Source organism: Ischnura elegans, chromosome 8 (assembly GCF_921293095.1).
Source record: "Ischnura elegans chromosome 8, ioIscEleg1.1, whole genome shotgun sequence".
NCBI classification, from domain to species: Eukaryota; Metazoa; Arthropoda; class Insecta; order Odonata; family Coenagrionidae; genus Ischnura; species Ischnura elegans.
Genome location: NC_060253.1, coordinates 75,382,427 through 75,403,826, shown reverse-complemented (window position 1 = coordinate 75,403,826; position 21,400 = coordinate 75,382,427). Strand labels below are relative to the sequence as shown.

At 36.9% G+C, this 21,400-nt stretch overlaps 1 protein-coding gene across 4 annotated transcripts in view; it reads right to left on the bottom strand.

The window, feature by feature from the left end:
* LOC124163354 (alanine aminotransferase 2-like) overlaps window positions 1-21,400 on the bottom strand; it is a 46,480-nt gene that overhangs the window by 9,240 nt on the left and 15,840 nt on the right. For 2 of the 4 annotated variants that reach the window (XM_046540203.1, XM_046540202.1), the window contains exons 3-11: window positions 19,531-19,639; window positions 19,284-19,414; window positions 18,737-18,850; window positions 16,509-16,638; window positions 14,462-14,662; window positions 13,719-13,840; window positions 11,495-11,680; window positions 10,564-10,712; window positions 5,570-6,459 (exon numbers count right to left, since the gene is read on the bottom strand). In XM_046540203.1, the coding sequence (XP_046396159.1) occupies window positions 6,369-6,459; window positions 10,564-10,712; window positions 11,495-11,680; window positions 13,719-13,840; window positions 14,462-14,662; window positions 16,509-16,638; window positions 18,737-18,850; window positions 19,284-19,414; window positions 19,531-19,639 (1,233 nt within the window). In that variant the 3' untranslated portion in view covers window positions 5,570-6,368. Of the gene's footprint in view, window positions 1-5,569; window positions 6,460-10,563; window positions 10,713-11,494; window positions 11,681-13,718; window positions 13,841-14,461; window positions 14,663-16,508; window positions 16,639-18,736; window positions 18,851-19,283; window positions 19,415-19,530; window positions 19,640-21,400 lie in introns of those variants that run through there. The other 2 variants (XR_006865758.1, XR_006865757.1) reach the window with 2 other exon arrangements.

Below are 21,400 nucleotides of genomic sequence, written 5' to 3'. Positions count from 1 at the left end.
ACTACCTTACCTTTATTTTCTTGAATTTGACTTCAATGATTACGTAACAAATAACGACACAAGTTAATCTCCAACGGCAAATACCACAGAGGATTTCTTAGAATGTTTTTCATTGATGGATTACGCTCCCTTCAACTCTACTCTCAGTGAGCAGTCCATTATTAGACAAATATTTACTCAGTCTACAACTTTCCATTTATTAGAGGCAGCTCAATATTTTTTGCGCAGTTCACCCAAAGATCCTTTCTTTAACCCCTTCCAAGGTCAGTTTCCATGGAGGAACAATAAAAGAATGGAGGAAGTATTTCCCCTGATATCTCTTCAATGGTGTGCGAGAGAATTCTTTCTCTTTGGAACAACTACAACATCATAATGTAGATATAGCGGATTCCAAGTAAGAAAGATATGAAGGCCGTTATACACAGCTAATTTTCATACGAATGACTTAGCAAATGACCACCATTCACCGTGTAAAACAGAAATTTCCATCATTTGAATGATCGTTCAAATGAAATTAGAATTGGTGTTGATCGAAGGATATTCTTCTGCTTCTATTCCATGTCAAAAGAGAATGGCAATCAAAGTTTTGACGACTGAATCACCGTCCATGACTTCGAATTAATCATTTATAAAGGTAAAAGTCACTGCATGTGCACATTTAAATAGATGAGTGCACAAAAATACAAAAATCCAGCAGGAATTCCTAGGTGGTTGACTCCGACAACATAACACAGCCCAAATTGCCAAACTCCGGAGACACTGACACATTTTCACATGAGCCCGTTCTGCTGAAGATAAAACCTTTCCAATGAGGAGGGTATAGGTATTAGTTATTCCAGGTCCAACTATGCTTCATTTAAATCTGCTGAGAAACAAGGCGAGTCAGTTTTGATCAACGCCCTATGTAAGTAACTTTCTCATGGCTCCATGCATCCCACAGAAGTGAGGTTAGCTTGTGGAATATGACAAAGCATGTTTCCATTACCCTTGCATTGAATCACCATCGACTGATCTAGAATTAAAATTACATTTTTTCAACGGTAAGCTGTTCCAATCATTACAGACTCTAAAAGCTCAAAAAATGGCAGGTTATTATTTACTGTTTTTCCACATTTAGTGTAGCTATAAAATGTAGTCCCTTGAGAAAAACCATAAATTAGGATTCCACCGAATATTTTCTTAAATTTCAACGTTAACTGAATACATGTTTTCCCCAAAGATAATTATATATGTATACTCGCCACGCAGCACGCATTCGTTACGGGGCCGGGGGCTAGGTGGCCCATAGAGCCTCCACCACGGCCGGCTGCACGGCCCGCCCCCCCGAACAGCTTCACCATTCCTCTGTTTTAGAGCGGCTTTGTCGCCCAGGGGGGTAGGAACCTCCCATGGCTGTCCCGCCTCATCCTCGGAATGACTTTGCCGTTCCTCGTCAGGAGTCGGCTTCGCTGCCCAGAGGGAAATGGCATCTCGGAACTGCTTCGCCATTGTATGCCCGGGGGCGGCTTCACTGCCCAGGGGTTAAAGATGGCCCCCGCAGCTGTGCCCCTTGATCCTCAGAATGGCTTTGCCGCTCCCCCTGTAAGGGTGGCTTCTCCGCCCCAGGGTTACCGCAACCCCCCCCCCCCCCCAGAGGAAAGAAAGCCTACTCATTTCCCTTTCTGAGTCAATGAAAACAATACAAGTAGGATGATTGGTACATGAAAAGTGCGACTTATTACGTAATGTTAATTTTTTGGGGTGTTCCACGGGGCTATCGGGGGTTTTTAGGTTCTTTTCCCATATTGTGTCTAATGGCCTGCACTCACTAAAAATGCCGGCCCTCTAGATGTAGTGCAAGAATGGTTTTTCGACTGTAACACCCGTTTAAATTAAACATTCCGCGTTCTCCAGGTAGCGGCACACAGGGGAACGTAAAAGACATCACTAACTTGAATTTGGTGTACCTACCTCGTCGGGAAGAGGCAAAAAAAATTCTGAAAATTCTGAAAATTGTGCATTGGTGGGATGCAAACTTCACGGCGGATGTATTGTAAGTTACCAAACGTTGTAGGAGCTGGGGGAAGAATTCGACTTATCTCCAACTTTGACGAATCATTGCGCAGGTTTTGTTCGACAAACTGACATGAAACCAACTTCAAACGGAAGCCTCATCTTTCTAGTTTTATTATCTGCATTAAACATTCGCATATAAGGAATAGTGGAGGAGCAGTGGGCGATCGCGTGCCGGAAGGTACGGAAAAGTGAATAATAATAAAAGTCAAAATACTAACTTTGATGTTTTTTTGCGGACACCTACGTCAATTAAAGAAGCGGATTCAAAGTAACTTGGTTATAAAGCGTCACTTTTCTTCTTTCATAATCATTTAACGGATTTTCCGTAAATGGAACAGTTCAGGAGCAGTAGCCGATCGCGTGACGGAGGTACCCAAAAAATCGACGAAAAGTTGGATTTTTCTCCGACTTTGACGAGTCGTTGCGGAGGTTGTGTTCGGCACATGGAGTAAAAACAGACTTCAAAAGAAAGCCTCATCTTTCTAGTTTTAAAACTTGAAGTAAACATTCCCATATGTACAAACATAAGGTAGCAGGAGGCGTTCAAATGTCCAAAGGTACCGAAAATTCGAATTTTCCGCCATTTTGAATTTTTTCAGGTGGGGTTCCCGGTGGAAAGTCGGCGTTTTCGGATTTTTCCCCCCGATCATTTTCCTTCCTTCACCTTCGGTAAAAATTTCGTCGTCAGAGCACGTCTAGAAGTGGTCAGGAATTTGTATACGCGAATGAATGAATCAGTGAGTGTTAAGTCACGCATCGAGCTGTCTATATTATAGATATATTTATAATGTATCTAAGAAAGTTACTTGATTTTTTTTCTAAATATTAATAGGACATGTACATTTATGTATTCTCATTGTACCATGTCGCAATCGTAATGCTTTCATCGATTTCATGATCTTTTTAATCCTATACATCTAAAATTAAAATCATTTTGTTCAAAATAAAATTGAACAAAATTATTGTTCCTAGTGAGCAATAGCATCATATCTGGGGGAATTCCAGCAAAATTGTTACATATTAGCCAATAATTTGTTGAGATAGTTTTATTATTAGGATTAGTCACCCTCTATACTGCAAAAAACTCTTAGCAACAAAATTTTTTGTGGTCCCAAGAAGTTTGTTAAAAGAGGTTTGACTGTAGTGGAAGTGGATACCAGGGCAAATACATGAGTTACAGCCAGGTTAGCTCCATAGCAAACATGAAATACAGTACCTGTAATGAGATTGTTGCTAGACAACATAAATTCTGAATGAATCCTACAAGCAATAAAAAATTAAGGGCTACTTGGGGAAATAATAATATCATTTATACATATAGCATGGTTTGCATTTATATGAACACAGTACATCAAAATAAAATTTTAGATTATCTCTGCTTCCTGATTATTTGTGCTTCCTCAAACTACTAGTAGCTAATAAAATCATGAGTTAACTTCATTTACATCTGTTATCTACCATTGCTTTCATCTGGTTCTCGTGCACCCACTATTTAAACTGCTATTTCAATGTAATTGAATCTGAAGTACAGATACCAAATATGTAGCACATCAATAAGTAACAATAATAATAAAATGAAGTAACAACCAATGGCGAGAGGCAAGGTATTACGGAGGGCATAAAATTAATAGACAGAAGAAAAAATTGCAGCAAATTCAAGGATATGGTCAGGGGAGTTGCCATTACTTGACGTCAAAGAAATTATAGACGATAAAGTACATATCTAGGCTCATACGTTGTATAAATGAAGAACTATATAGGGAAGTAAACAACAGAGTCCAAGCAGGGTTGACAAAATAGATAGAAAGTCTTACCTATGTGACTGAAACAATAGGAAAATATTGGAAGGGAAGGTTTTTAAGTAGTGATGGGTCAATTTCATTCTTCTATTCCTTGATTTTATGCAAAGAAAAAGAATCGAAAATGAGTATCTACTAAGAAATATAATAATAAAATAATAAATAGATTCTGATTCCAGCAGTACTTCAAACCACAACTATGTTGTTGGTAAACGACCAAAGAGGTAACTTTCACAGGAAACTAGGATTAGTGGAGATTATAATTCAAGGATAGACTTTGGGTAAGACATGGTGGAATAAGATTAGAAATAACTGAACCCATGAGGCAAATGGAAGGTGAGGAAAGAAGAAGATTGATAAACCATGATACTCAATAAAATATATTTTATTCTAATTCAACAAATTATTTCCCATGTGATTTCAGAAATCAGATCACATGGTAGGATATACAAAACAAAAATAAGGGATTCCAAATCAAGTAAGATGAGCTGAAGACTACATGAACCTTTGAAATTTCTAGGTTATAGTAAAGAATTTGGCTATGGAGCTGACAGGCTATGGAGGTTAATGACACAAAAATAAATTTACCTTCTGAAAGAATGGACTCTAGAAAATTAACAGGTAATGACTTATGAAAAGTTTTGATCTCACAAAAAGATATGCAGGCGAAGTTTACGCTAAAAACCTGTTTTAGCAATGAAATCTATGACGGAGCAAGGTGTACATAAAGACAATTTATTTAAAAAGTTATACAGAAAAAATTCTCATGTCGCAATAAAAAATGGAAATATTCTATTCCCTGCCGTTCCCAACATGTTGCTTTGCATTCCAGTCTCAGTTAATACCTACGTTCCAAGTTCAAATCAACAACATAGTAATATCTGAATAACCATGAGCTACAGAAATCTACGTCAATGATATGCAGTTAAGCACAATCAATGACTATATAATTAATAATTGTTTTGATCCCAAGTGCTTCGCAACAAACAGATGTTCCAAATGTCATTTTCTTACTTTTCTACCACGCTAAATACACATATCCTTTCATTTCCTACCCACCATGTAATTAAAATTCCATTACAAAGACAGGATACACATTAACGCAAAACAACATTATTACAGACACATAAGTTGAAAATATAATCTTATAATATACATATAAATTCAGAGGTAAGGAAAGAAAGGGATAGGAACATGGAATAGAAAAAGGACGAGGACAACGGTGCTGTGGTAGGTGGAAAAAAGCCAGAAATCAGAGGGTAAAAATGCGGCCTGACTGGGACTCGAACCCAGAACCTCCTGGTTGCCGGCCAGGTGCTCTACCAGTTGCGCTACCAGGACGCTTAGATTTACCATGATTTCGGCGGGGGTTTATACATAGAAAACTCCCTTTGGTGTGGCCCACGAGAGTAACCAAGAGATGGCACTGGGGCAGCTCACCACTCACCAAGGGAAGGAATGGACGAGGACACAAGGATGAAAGGAAAGGTACACACTCACACGATAGTAGGAAAGAGACAGGAACATGCGTTTCGGGGCACGCAGAGCCCAAGTGAAATAAGCCAATATGGCCGATACACTACTTCATTCATTCACACGGCGCTATTCTATTCCATGTTCCTATCCCTTTCTTTCCTTACCTCTGAATTTATATGTATGTTTGCGCTTAAGGCGCCGTGTGAATGAATGAAGTAGTAGTAATCTTATAATATAATATATATGATATAATATAATAAAATATAATAAACAGATTGTTACACCTGAAATAAACAACCCAAACTGGAAGTCAGGAGAATAAACTTAATGTCCACAAGGTTGCCACTCTAAATGATGACGGATCATAATGATTGTAAGAGTAGTGTCTAATGGAAATATATGCCTACCTTTTGGGATAATCTATTTCTTATGAAATACTTATCAAAATCAGATTCAGTCACATAAAAAAAGGAAAAAATGAATAAATTAGCACCTCTGGAAACATTAACTCGCACAGAGTAATTCAACATCATCGAGGGTATATCAAAAAGAATCGTACATCATAAAGGCAACAACATTAAAAAATTAGCTGTGTTTCATAAGTGATATGTAATGAGAGAAAATTCAATATATACCCATGAGTACATAAAAACACAATTTCAACAAATGAAATTTAATACACTGAGCCAAAAACCAGAAATGTACTTCCACAAGCTTCCTTTCCCAAGAATTTCTACCAGATTGCATGTGTACAAAGCAGTGTAATACATAACCACATGTTTCCAAAAAATTTTATTTAATTAATTTAGAATTCTCTGAAAAAAAGAACATGTCATTTTTTTAACAGCTTCATAAATAGTGGCAATGATTATTTTTCACTTTGTTTCCACATATCCTATCAAAAACCTTTAAATGCATCACACCAGTCATAAATCTAGATTATAAATAAATATAAACCATAACTTTACCTTCACCATCAATTCAAATTCAACCTTCCAAATAATACTTCAAATGTGATAGTGCAAATGTCTCCAGCTGCTATTGATATTCCTCCAAAAATTTTTCATGGAAATCTTTCAAATTTTTTAGCACAATATTCAATGTATCAAGAGGTGGCAATATGGTTATTCTAAAAAAAAAATATGAGAATAAAGTTAAGACATAACCATACAAAACTTCAATTACCTACTAATACAACAAACAAAATCAATATTTGTGCAATATTTAACACATGAAATAATAGCTACAAATAAACACTGATATAAGTGAAAATTTCCAACAAGGTCCAAAAAAAAAACATTTTGTTTCAAATATTAATACAGTCCCGGTACAACAAAACAAGTTCTAAATTTATTTCATTTCTTTTATCCAAGTTATGTCAGGCCATTAGATATTATATTCTTTGCCTAATCTCAGATAAGCAATTCTACTCTGACTGAGAGGGTAATTACAGTAAAACCTCTGTTAAATGAATATGATAGGAGCCATGGGTGGATTTAGGGGGGGACGTAGGTGAGGGCGCGTGCCCCCCCCCACCCAGACACTTAAAAATAGACTACATTTTTGAAACGGTTATCATTATGTTAAATTTATTTTGTGTGTTACGGAGCCTCAATCATTTAATTCAATATAAATAACTTTCATAACAAAATAAAGAGAATATTTTTTGCAGTAATTGTTGTATTTTATTTTTAATCTCAAATATGAGAAGACCTGTCAGACCCTTGTGCCCCCCCCCCCCCCCCCCCCCCCCCCCAGAAAAAAAATCCTGGATCCACCCCTGATGGGAGCGATAAAATGGTGTCTCCATTGCAAGGAGCTATAGTATAAATACATGGGTATTTTTAGCTACAAATAGCTTTGTAGCTTTGTCTCAAGGTGAGCAAAAAGTTTATGAAGATTAAAGGCGTAAGCTACAAATATAGCAGCTACAGTGATTTCAATTGAGGCAAATTTTTCTCATTATGCCCCAATTGGGACATTATATGAAAAATTTTGAGATCTCTAACTCTTCTGGATGTGGTGACTAAGTGATTCAGTCTGTTGCGCAAGGAGTTAAACAGGGTGTCCAACCAATAAAAGCAGAAAAATTAATGCATAATTAAAGGTTTTCCAGGGAAATTTTACAACATTCCAGGTAAATCTTATGCAATTACTGCAATGGACAAGAATTTTAAAACACCTAAAATTAATTCTATACTTTCTTTTTGAGGTTTTCACAGCGCTGGATTGCGTTTCTCTCCATTGCTTTTCGGGTTATTTGCGTCGATGTTGAGTTCTGATGACGTTTCGTGACCTATGCTGGTCACATCTTCAGATCAGGTCTGAGCTACTCAAATGGAAAAATTCTACAAAGCAACTGCACTTAAAATTACAACAAACACATTTCAGGCTAGAAAATGGGTGCTTAAAAAAACTTTTATGTGAAACTAATTTGAAATAAAAGATTTTAAAATCCAAGGTTGGAGCAAAAATTCATGAATAAATAATTCCAGGGACTAAAAGTTCACGCTCAATTCCAGATTATCATGGTGGCTGGACACCCTGTGAAAAATGTGTTATGGACATGTGTAATTTGTAATCGCGGTCATAATTTCTAGTCCCTTCAAATAATGTCCCAATTGGAGTCACCATAGCTGCCACATTTGTTGCTCATGTCGTCTATCGGTGGCGGCGGGGTATAGTCCTCGCCTGCCAAACAAGAGGTCGCGGGTTCGAGTCCCGCCTGGGTAAGTTACCCCTATCCAGGGCATGGTTGTTTGTTACGTGCAATTGTTGACTTTGTTGAATACCACGATATAAAATGGCCTGTGAGAGCTGTATTCGGTGGATTGGGAATAAAATAAAAATAAAAATCTCCGTAAAAATATAGCTCATTTTGTCCTGAGACAACGCAACCCTCAAAGTACCCGAATAGAGTGAAATTCTCTACAAAGGTTCACCATTTTCTCGCTCCCATAATATTCGTTTAACAAAGGTTTTACAGTAATTACCTACGGCAAAGAAGTTAATATCTAATCCCCAGTTATATATCTATTATTACGAGCAACTAATTAATTCTAATATTTAATTTTATCAAAATGATGAAATTACAGGAAACTCCCGATTATCCAGGCCAATAAATGGGGAGAGGTGGCTCGAATAATTGGAAAATACGAAAGCAAACTTTCATTTTAATTTCTTTTAGTTTTCATAATTAATGTAAATCAAACAATCTGTTATTATGTACGCACAATGTCCGTCATATTAGGTTGCTTTCTAGAGTAATTAAGAGCTTTCTTTTCACAACTGCGATCTTTTTAGCAGCGATAACGTGATTATACTCGTATGCTCCATGTAATACCTGGTTTCAGGAAACCACGCATCCATGGCTGCAAGTTCACGGATTCAGAGAAGTGGTTTGCACGAATACTTCAATACCACTGTGCAACATCGGAAACCATACTGTCAGCTACCTCGCAGCATAATCACATCTTGGACGAGTTGCCCGTGGTACACCTACTGCGGGATGTGGATCCATGATCACTGAGCGCCACCACGCTCTGCGTTGCTTGGAAAACAGGAACATGGAACTTTCATGAAGACAATGGGTGCGCGATCACACCATCACAAAGGAGTGGTTATAGGAAACCAGGACTTATGGTGAATTGTCTACACAGGTCTGACTATGACTCATGCTATCTCTACTTCCCCCGCTGCCTTAGTTTCTACTTCTCCAGTATGACCTTGACTAGTCACGGCATAAACATGCCCAAGTGTGAAAAAATCTCCGGTTCCCTAGAGCCGTATTCAATCGCATGCGAGGCCACAGCAATAATTGCACATTTGCAATACGAAATATACAATTAATGATCGTAGATAATATTTCTCTTAATTTACAATTGCTTAACCATTAAAGAATCTTCTAAAATTAATCAAGAGTTTTTTTCCACCACTGATCGTCGTCTGCAATGCTACGGCAGACGTCCAAGTAAACTTGAAACACTCCTTGTGAGAGAGTAAATAAAGTAATTTCATTTCATGAAGTTAATGCTTATGGAAATTAAAGCCCGGTGTAGCCTTGAATTAAAATGCAAATATCCTGGTGCTTATGCATCCAATTATTATTTATAAATATCGAAGAGAAGGAGTGTGAATTCATGTACAGTGAAACCTCGATATAACGACACCCCACGGTGCACTAATAAACACTCGCTATAGCGAATTGTCGCTTTACCGGAGGTGGAGCAAATAATAGCCAATATACCTGTTGCGAACAGATATACAGGAACAGGAGTGGTGCGGCGAGAGATAAACATCTATCCGATAAACGTAAGCATAAATCCAGACGAAAGGCGATGTTTTTTGCATCACTAAATTTCCTTACTCAAATAACGACTAACTATTCAAACAATTTATAAGCGCCGCACTGAATAAAAATCATGCAAAGCATTGTTTCGTCATCATTATATTTATCGAACGACAGTTTACCACATAAATTTGATACTGAGCACCCCATTAACTTCATTTCTAACAGATCGCTAGCAATTACAGAGGTTAAGGAGTCTTGATGAAAGTCTTCCGGCGGTGAAACCCTCGCTATGGCGAGAGCCAACACCGAAAGGGTCTCGTAAAAACGAATTTTTTAACACGCTTATTATAGGGTCAATTGACGGTGCATCGGTTATCTCTCGTAATAGCGGGGGTGTCGCTATAGCCCGTACTCGCTTTAACGAGGTTCCACTGCACAGATAATTCACAACATGGATAAATCGCAGCCGGATAATCTCGAGTCTGTAATTGCTCATTTACAAGAATTCAGCGTCGCCATTCCAAGTTTGACCGTGGTCTCAACAGTATTAGAATGGAAGCCTTGCCCAAGCAGAGAGACTCGCACTTGTCCCAGAAAATATCTCTCATGCACATACATTCTTAAACAGGAGAATTTCACAAATGAACAAATACAAGATGGCAAAATAACCTCTTCCCTGTTTACAGTCTTAACTGCACAAAAGATAATTGAGTTAGTAGGTACCTTCGTTAGAGTACAGCCAACTTCAAAAGAATTCCTCTCCAAAGGAATTTTTGAGAAACTCACTCAGGTGAAAAAAACATTAATTAGAAATTTATAAACACATGTTGTTCATCAAATCGAATTCTCCATCATTTTTCATCATCTCAGCAATCATAAATAAATCACCAGAGACCCTTCATTAATATGCACCACAGTCATTCAGAGTGTACTAATAATTACCTAAAATGGTAGGTTCCGGGTTTTTGTCCAAAGCCACAACCTGGCACCACACAAATTCCAGTAGCTTCAAGTAGTTCAAAGGCATAAAATGTGTCCGGAGTTTGGCCAAGAGATTTAGCCTTCAAGACAGCCTTGTGAGGAATTTCAACCTGGAATAAATGAGCAAATTCATTAATCCTATAGTTTCTTTATACATTAGTGGTAGAGACAGATTAGCACTTGCGGAAACTGTAGGCAATACAAGCAAAGGGAAGAGGGAATGACCACAAGCAGATATTTTTTCTTTGTCTAAACGGTTAAATTGTAAATATTAAAGCTCAAGTGAGACATAAATTGCCTTCTTTCATCTCAGGCTTATGAACAAGTCCCTAGATAGGTTAGGGTTTATGTATACCTAAACTATATTACTTTTCCATTAAACATATGCTTTAAAACTGGTTATTATGTATTTTTCACCATGAAATAATGCACCAAAAATTGTTAACCAATTTTAAAACAAGAAAATTTTGATTTAAATAAAATAATTTTGTTTAATGTCACATTTTTAACTTCACACAACCATTTCCATCACTGTGTGACATAATCTGGTGTTGATACTGTATTTCCCTCAGTAAGGTGAAGCTATTCATGTGAAATTAGCAAAGTTATTTTCTTTTATAAGAAGTAATCTCACCAAGTAATGCCTCACACAATTGATTTTTTTTTGCAACAGAATAGTTTACAATGAGTTAACATTCTGAAAGACATATTATTTTGACAATTTTTTTAGATTTTATTCAAAATTACTTGAAAATGGGTCATTGGCTATCTTTTCCTCAACCAAAGGAATATGAGTATTATTTTTAATAAACAGCCAATTTAGAAAAAAATAACCAACAATTACAAATATTAATTACAAAAAAATCATAGAATAAGATTATTACAGACTCACCAAAGGATATGCAAACATTGCACCTTGTATTGGATTACAACTCATGCCTTTGATACTATTAAGAGCTTCAGAGACAATTCTAGCTCTTATAGATAAAGATTCCAGTATAGTCTCTTTTTCCAAGGTAAATTTCTCGTAGGACTCTTCCCCTATTTTTGGGGGATTCACAACCACCTCCAGCACTGTCTGTGGTAACGAAATAAGAAAATTATCAGTCATTATCATTTTTTAATATAAATCAAAGAGTTCATTTAATACCATGAATATATGTAGATCTAATGCTGTAATAGGGTGGTTTCCTACTATTTTTTTAATGCCTAAATCGAAAGATTATTACTCCTGGAGTATGTATTTCACACTTATAGATTTTTAAATGACGATATCTATTTTTCGCGATTAAATGAAAAGTGAAAATTTTCAAGCGCGCGAAAACGCGACGGCTAAATATGAATGCTGGGAAAACTCCATGTGACGTCGTTCTTGTTCTCGCTGCCGCAAGTGAGGTGACCTTGGGGCAAGGCTTTGAGCGCTGATACGATGCAGGATGCTAGCAGGTAGCAGAGTACCCTGCTAGCTGGTAGCGCTTGGCTTAAATAAGGATTATTAATACCTTATCAAACGAAGAAAACTTTCCGACCCTGGCCAGTTTTAATAGGTGATTATTAAGAGATGTTTCCCTAAGCTCTGTGCCCCATGCATGCATTGGTAATCTCAGACGATGTAAAACTCCTATCTACTTGTATAGAAACTAGGTCCCTGTGACGTCACGTGGAGTGGTATCGCATGGGCGCCAATCTGGCCTTTTTCAAATGAGAATAAAATTGACCATTGCCATTTGTCTAAACCGGTATTTCTGAAACCAAATAATTTTTATATTATAAATACACTAATGGTGGGTAACGAATCACAATCAATGACTTTCGTTTTCTTTGATGAAGGAAACTACCCTATAGTTAAGATTAAGGCAAGGAAGAGTAAATTTATACACTGAAATTTATGTGCCCTAGGCCTCTAGCGCCCGCTGTCAGTTTTAAAGTTGCAGCCACTATCCACACAAACAGATACATTTCTGCAGTAAAATAAGGAGAATATGATGAAACATAATGAAAATAAGTATTTCACACGATTGTTGAGGTATTTAAAGAGCATGCTCTTTTCCTGACCACTCCCATCAGCACGCTTGGATGGAGGGAAAGCAAGCAAAGCAGGACAATCACAGTACTGCGGCACCACACACCAAAGAAATACATACTTCAAAACTTTACACATTCGTAGGTCCCTTCCTGATTGAGAATAACGCTATGTAACTAAGAAATGAAATAATTTCATTTCTTCTCCAAATTTCATAAGCAGTATAAACACACCTTAATCGTAAGATATACATATAACCTAGCAGGTACCTACTTCTTAAATCATGAAAATTCCTAATTTTAGTCCAAAAGTTATTTGGTTATTTGTAGCAGCTTTATGACAAAATAAGTAATGAAGTTAAGTTCTTAGTAATATAGAAGACATTTCAAAATCTTTCTGTGGAAGTTTCAAGCCAATGCAATGAACCAGTAGTAAGAAATTGATTGACGAAGATAGCCAAAGAGGAAGTCAAAAATATAGTGGTAGGAACAGAAAATAATGAAGATTTTTTTATAACTTTTATAATTAGTTTTATGGAAAAGATATTTCCTACAGTAATGTAGCATAAGATTATGCACTGAAAGAAATCATTGGATAGTACAATTAGCTGTTTCTATGATACGGCAACAATCAATTGGGTGGGTTATGAAGAACAGCATGAGAAACGATTTGCCATAAGAGCCGACACTGTCAACTAAATATGGAACGCGCCATAAGTATTCCTTTATATTTGAAATATTTACTGATGGAAGAGTTCTGGGATTGAATCTTAAGCCTTCAGACTATCACAATAAATCCCTATGGTGTGGGGTGGCCCTGAGAAAGGAACTTGTCCCACTGTCCATAATGTGTGAAATTCAAATACCTCTGACTTCATTTGGGTTACCTCAATTCTCACCTACCCAAACCAGCCTTTGGTTCGAAGCACTGAGAGGCATATGAATTATTTTTACAGCTTCATTAACAAAACCTTCATGTTATGAGAATAGTTATATCTTTCTTTCGTGCATTCAAAAAACAAATATGAAATAATAAAAATAAAAAGAGGAGTTACATATATTGCTTAAATTATCAGCTTCCAAGATTAAATTACCTGGCCTATGACAGTTGGGCATTGCACTGATGAGATGCTCTTTATTAGTACTGATTTAACATCAGGATCGAAATTGAGTACTTCAACATACCCTCCACGGAGACCACATTCACCGATGTATCCTTAAAAAATTGTAAAAACACAGCATATTCAACAAAAGTAAGAATATGTACTTCAAAATAAATTTTATGCAAGTAAATTAAAAGCTTCTAGTACAGAGAAAATCATTAAGCATTGTTCATTATGAATGGCCAATGAAAAAAGTGGCTGTTTCTGCAGTGAAATCAACTGCTGCTGTAACCCATCAAACAATTTGCATAAATAAATTGGCCATGACACACTTTCATAGTTGCTGCATGTGCAATGGTAGTGGTCAAATTGATGTAATTTCTCAATAACTTCGCCGGTGGCATTGTGAGGACAATGGCACATCAAAATTATGCTTTTCAGGGAAGCATGATGAATTTTACTGATTGTAGGGATGAAGTGAAGACTTGCAGCAAAACTTGTTCCATAGTCCATTAGCACCACACACCCAATAATAACCACCACCAGTCTCTTGCCACAAAACATGAGGTACTTTTGACATAAAATTTGTAAAACATTTATCAAACAGTATTTTAAGACAGTTATGTGTCCTTCTGAAGCACTGGTCAGGAAATATTTTTTTAATGTTGACACACTCAAAATAATTACATAAATAACTTAATTAAAGTAGCTACACAGAAAAGAACATTACCTACCCTTTGAACATGTCATAAAAGAGGCTAATTCCATTTTATTGTAAGGAGATCCCATCTCAGCCATGACCTTCCGAAATGAATGGAACTTGCAGTCATCGGAATATACATTATCTTCATAAACTTCATCGGCAAATATCACTAGTCTTTCCTGATAAGCAAACTTCACTATCTCCTTGATGTTTTCTTTTTTAAGTACTTGTCCTAAATAATAAAAAACATAAAAACAAATAATAATAATATTTTATTGGTCACAGAAAAGATATGAATATACGTATATAGGACCCGTCAGGAAAACATAAAAAGCAAATCAAAAATACAAAGAAACTCACAATATATTACAATACCTATATACATATATATTACATTAGTTGCGAGGCGTCCTCAAAGAATTCATCAATTGAATAACAATAAATGCAGTCAATACTTACACATCTCACAGCCTCTTGCATAAAACAAATTTAATTTCTCTTAAATACCATATTCAATGGCACACAAAATGGAGAAAACTGCAAGTTGGGGGGCTCGACAAGCATTATGGGCTCATTCCTGATGTCCATAGTGATATTATGAATTCATAACATAGGGCATGAGTGATTTTATAAAATCTTTCACTCTTGACCGAAACACAAGGGAAAGTTTGGAGATGGAGACTAAGTCACAGCTTTTATATCAAATGCTACACATTGATTAGACATGACAAAGATACAGGAGGAAAAGGTTGACAGATTCCTTATTTGGACACATATGCAACCTTAGAGTGATCACTTCAAGGGTAAAATTGGCTGATAATATACTGCTCCCTACCTTCAAAGGTAATAAAGATTTTAAAGAAGATAAAGATTATAAAGATAAAGTTGGGACATGTCAACAAAAAGGCTGCCGCAATGGACTACGAAAAGTCCAGTGGTAACCTTATTTCACCCACAGGTCTTTTCATTTATTAAAGTTTACCTTTTCAGGCTGCTTCTCCAGATGCTATCCAATAGGAACGAATTAGTAGAAATTAAGTGTCCCAACAATTATAGAGATATTTCTCATGAGGAAGGGGTCAGAAGGATAACCTTCCTGTAAGATAAAGATATGTTTAAAATGCGTAGAAAAAACATGTTTTTCTAATCAAGGGGCAATTACAAATACTCTGGTGGTCCCCTCATGGTATCACTGTATAAAGAACAGAGAAAGATGATCGATTTTGGGGAAAAGAAAAAAAGAAAAGTTACCTATGTATTTGATTATAAATATCATTGACTTCCAATACATAAACCTGAATGTGTTTACACAAGAGCTGCAGAAATGCTGCGTGGAAAACATTTTTCGCTCAACGTTTCACTCCTCTTACTGGGAGCGTTTTCAAGAGTATTTTGATTTTTTTTCTTTTGAAAACGCTATTCTTGAATCTTTCGAATTAACTCTTGCACCCTACCTCACACTCCGGTTCTCCAGAAATGTAAACACTAGTAAGAAGGTCTCCAGTCTTACGCATATTAATTTCATGGCATTTTCCAATGTGGTTCTATTTGGGAAAAGGATTACATTTTAAACCAAACATCCCGGGATAAACTCATGAAAAATTTGAACATCACAATAGGGAGATGATAAGAGTTAATCATCACAATCTTCAGTGCATGAGACAATGGCTAACTTCCAAGCACTAATAGTTTTCTATGGATGTCAATTCATTTCCTACACCCACATGGCAGCTAAATTTCATAATGTGTTTCTTTGCAAACTGATTATACCTTCTCATCAACTTCCAAATTCCTAGAAAGCAAAGTTTGATGGTCTATAAAAATATTTCTCCACCTAATATACCTTCCTGAAAAGGAATGCATAATCAGGGATAATGTGTCTAATATGCCATTAAATATTCATATGTTAATTAAACATAGTACTCCTAGAGTTCATTATGGTGTTCTACCTCACTACAACTTACTATCTCTGCACACTGGTATTTCATTACTTTAGATAATATGTATGTGTGCAATTTTCAAACAACTAGAAAATTTTTATAAAACATGAATGTATTTAGACCAAATAATGTGCATACCTGATGGATTTCCTGGGTTAATCACGACCATCACTCTTGGATTTGATACCTTCCTTCCTTCATATATCGCTCTTTGCAATTCACTGATATTCAAACTCCAATAGTTATTCTCATCCAAATAGTAGTCAACCTGTGAATAAATACACAAAATTATACCTTTAAGAATATGAATCATAAAATTTGAAGATAGGCAATGACAGGTGGGCAGAAAATACTTATGTAGGCAGTGGAGCAGCGAGGAGGATTTTGGGGGATAAACCCTCCCCCCCCTCCTCCCCCCAGAGCACAGAGAAACTTTTAAGTTTAATCCATTTTACTTAATTTGATTGATATTCCTTATAGAAGAGTGTAAGGATCAATAAAATATCCCTCAGAAAGCTGTAAAACTCACCATTTTGAACATTTATCTTTAAAATTCTCTGAGGGAGGGCTCTCACACCTCACACTTACCCTGGCAGGTATACCAAATCCCCCAGGTTCAGTTGCACCTAAAACACCCCCTACCCTTAATTCCTAGCTGAGTCCTTGTATGTAGGTACTTCTGCCCAGCCCATATTGACCAGGCTTTGAGGGGGTCACCATGCCTGATCCCACTTTCCCTCTCCCTCCATTGAGAGCAATCAATGTATATTTTATTTACGACCTTTCTCAGCATATGCAACTAGAATAAGCATTAAATTTGATTTAATGTAGAATTAGAGCTTACTGCTTCCAGTTGCTTGCTTCAAACTTACAGAACTTTGAAAGCACTGAAGCTTTCAGGGCGAGGAGCATCCTGGCTTGTGGGGGTCACCTTCGTATCTATTACTAACTTTTGGTGAATACCTATTTCTCAAAACAAATGTAATTTTATCATTCATGATCCAAATTTTCTCTTTAATATATTGGGGAAGATAGCTGAGGCTGCAATTTTTGACACCTTGCAGCTTACAGATTTGAAAAAATGTGGGTCCAGATAAATGTGTTTTATTAGCTTAACCAAGATTCCAGGTGGGCTGCTTGAAGTGTAATGGCCAAATGTATAGTTCATTTACATAATACTAACAAACAGTGACACCACCTATACATTGAAAGGATGGAGGACAAGATAACAATCACAGGAACAACGCCAGAAAAAATGTGAGAGATATAAACATGGGGAAATCGCTACAGCTTAAGTGCCACTCAATCTTGTACCATCAATTAAAAGCATGCAGCTTCAGCCATACTGCAACATTGGTTTCAAAAATGTTAAATTGATAATTAATTAAAGAATCCTAGGGTGGTCTCCAGACATAGTGTCTTGGAAGGCTACTTGAATATCCCACAGGGTCAATGGCCACTTGGGTTTCCCGCATAGCTCCCAATATTTCTGAAACTGAGTCGTTTTTCATCTTGTCTGATGATGGCATCTTGGCAGGCTACTCGGGTTTCAAACCTAATCAATTTTGATATGGCTTAAGCCCTGAAGATGCGAACTGACTCAGTTTCCAAAAAGTTAATAATTGCTTTTAAAAATGGTGTTCTTGTTTTAAAATGACATCCTACTCATATACAGGTAATAATCCTGTTCATTTTCAATGTAATTTGCCCTCTAAGTGGTGGTGGGGTGGCCTAAAGTCCTTACCAGCAAAACAATATGTCATGGGTTAAATACCCACCTGGAAAGGTTATCAGGACATGAGTGCTTGTGATCATACTTTGTAATTTGCAAGATGTGTAAGGCCTTAGTTTACAGTTATTTGGGACGCTGAGATAAATAAAGATAAATAGTATCGATCTTAAGGTTATGTAGGTTAGGTTTAAAGGTAAACTTCAGTGGTGCCGACTCCATGGGGCCTGAGGGGGCCCGAGCCCCCCCAAAAATTGTTACAGATGTGAGGAAAAAATGTGTAAGGCTTGTCAATTTTCCCCGGAGTGTTCAGATATTGATATTCGAGTGATCAGGGTTCTCATGTTGGTCATATGACTCTTCTAAAATGCTTAAAAACTGAAAATTCACTACTTATTAAATTTACCGGGGCAAGGTCCCCGGTTTGGGCCCCCCCAATATTTTTTGTAAGTCGGCACCCTTGGTAAACTTATCACTATTTGGACTACGAATCTCCATGAATAATGAGGATGACCCTTTGGAGTTCCTTTCAAAATCCTAAAGGAACGTAATTCATGCAAGAGAACATATATCAGCATTGTAAGGCCATGGAATGAGTCCTTTGTCATATTAGAAAGCCAAGAATTAATGTAAATACCTGATGCAACTTGAATTCAGCAATAGTAGCAGAGAAGAGAGGGTATTGTGGAACTGGAACCATTACACCTGTTCTTTTTCCATTTGATTTACAAATGAACAGCTTAATCATAGCCTACAAAGTAAAGACAAAATCATTAAAATACGTCAATAGAACCTTGCAAGCCTTCCATTCTTATCTCACTTACAGTCAAAATTGATTAAAGTGCATGTTTATCTCATGAGTTCCATGTTTATCCTTAGATCAAAATACAGAATCCATGTATCATAAAATTTGAAAAAGCCAAAAGCTACAAGCATAATTTGAAGTCTGACTACCTTACAATCAAAAGATACAAAAATTACCACCTACCCTCACATGTGAGAAAGTATATAAAGAAAATAAATTATGCAGCGTGAAAAAGATACATAACTCAAACTCAAAAAAAAAAAAAGCCATTACAATATAGATACATGCTGAAAAGAATTCTCAAATACCACAAAAAACAAAGAATTAAAGAGAATGTGAGCCATAAAAAATATTTTACATAAAAAAATATTTTACAAACCTTGACAGCATCAGATGCCCCAGCAAATAGAATTATATCATCATAGTTAGAAGGAATACCATCACGTCTCTCAATATACTCTGCCACATGTTTTCGTATCATTTCAATGCCAACTGACTCACTATAAGAGCCTAAAAAAGTAATGGTGGAACTATTTGTAAATCCAATAGTTAGATCAGACTTGAAATGATAAATTAATACCATGCACAAGCACAAGAAAATGCTAGATAAAAAACAAAATACTAACCAACGGTCCCAGACTGGCAGTTACTGAGTATGGCTCTTGCTCTAGATTTAGCATCTTCTGGGAAATTTGGATCATTTAAAAGAGGAGGATATACAACCAATGCTAGGACCTAAAAGAAATTTGCAAAAAGATAAAATCAAAGAGGAAACTGGCACAAAAACAAATTAAAGCATAAAAATTTCAGTTCAAGGTATGCTACATAATATGTAGTGGCATGAAAAATTTTCCATTCCTATACATAAATATGAATAGGAGAGGAACCTGAACAATTACTCAGGTAATCATTCTTACTCTCTCAGTGATTCAACCCTGAGGTTAGTTTGGCTAGGCAAAGGTGAAGTTCACCCCAGACTAAGCTGCAGGTAATTGAAGATCACAACTTCAGTGTAGGGGTGCCCATTGCCCTGGGCCACATTGCAATGGTAAGGATTTTATTTGGGGGTGTAAAAATGCTTAATCCAGGATTCAAAACTTGGACGATTTGATTAGAGGGTAGTTTCAGAAATAACTCAACCCTCTTCTTAATGGACCACCACTTACTCTGAAGTATGCCAAAACGGAATCAGAAATAGAAAAATCTCAGGCAAAAAAATCTGTGCTGTGACTGCACTAAATCTGCACTGTAACTGGACTAAACTATGCGTTTAGCACAGTCACAGTACACTCTTCTGTACTAGACTGTACTATGGCAGCTAGAATTTGAGAAGAACTGTACTGTAACAGTGCTGGATCACTGTGCTTGAACTGTGCTAGAGCTCAGACTGCACTGTGACTGGGCTGGGTAACATGACTGGAACTGTACTATAGCTCAAACTGGACTGTGACATGGCTAGAAAACATGACTGGAAGTGTACTGTGGCAAAAAGTGGACTGTGACTGGGCTGGGTAACTGGACTGGAACTGTACTATAGCTCAAACTGGACTGTGACAGGGCTAGAAAACATGACTGGAAGTGTACTGTGGCTAAAAGTGGACTGTTACTGGGCTGAGTAACTGGACTGGAACTGTACTATGGCTCAAACTGCACTCTGACAGGGCTGGACTTAAACAAGTCATTGGCGGGAGAAAGTATTTCCTATATTTACTATGGAGGACGGGGGTCCACAGCAGGACACGTGTCTATGTGCCGCTCCCGTATAACCTCAGTGTTAGTGGCTAAATCATTGATTAACTGACGCTGATTATGTCAGTAACGTCCGTGAATGTTCCCACTGCCGCCTACTGTGAAAATATTCAAGATCCAACCAATTTTGGCTTTTTTGTGGCGTTTTTAGTGTTTGCCTCAATCTAGCCGCTGCCGAGAAATTTCAAAGTCCCACCAATCTTAGGGGGTGGCTTTGCCCACCTTGTGATTCTATGTGCTTCTAGTGCCATTTATTCTACTGCTCCTGTGAAAGTTTCGTTTCCCTACGTGCATTTTTCTTTCAATTACAAGCGTCTTAAGTTTTCAGTTATAGGTACCGATCGAGTTGGTTTTTGTGTTATAATTCCCTGTGTTATTGAAAATCCGTCCTGATTGAGGTTAATCAGTGTTTCGGAGTTACTTTTCCTTTATATTTCACCCCTTTAGTGACATCTATGCCTTATTTTTGGTTATTTTTGAAGTTTTGTGTTTCACGCTTGAACATATGTGACGAGTTGTCGATCGTGTTCCAATAATACGTTAGTATTTCTTATCAGTGCATTTCCAAGTGTTTATATCCAGTGTAGAATATCAATATTATCTAATTATACTATTCTGTGTGCCTTTTATCTCGAAAAGTGAAAATCTGGGGTTATTTTTTGATGTTTTTCGTAGTGAAGGCGATCGTCCTTTGTTTTTGTCGACTGGTGTCTCCTTATAACCTCCCTTTAGAACCCAAAAATTGTG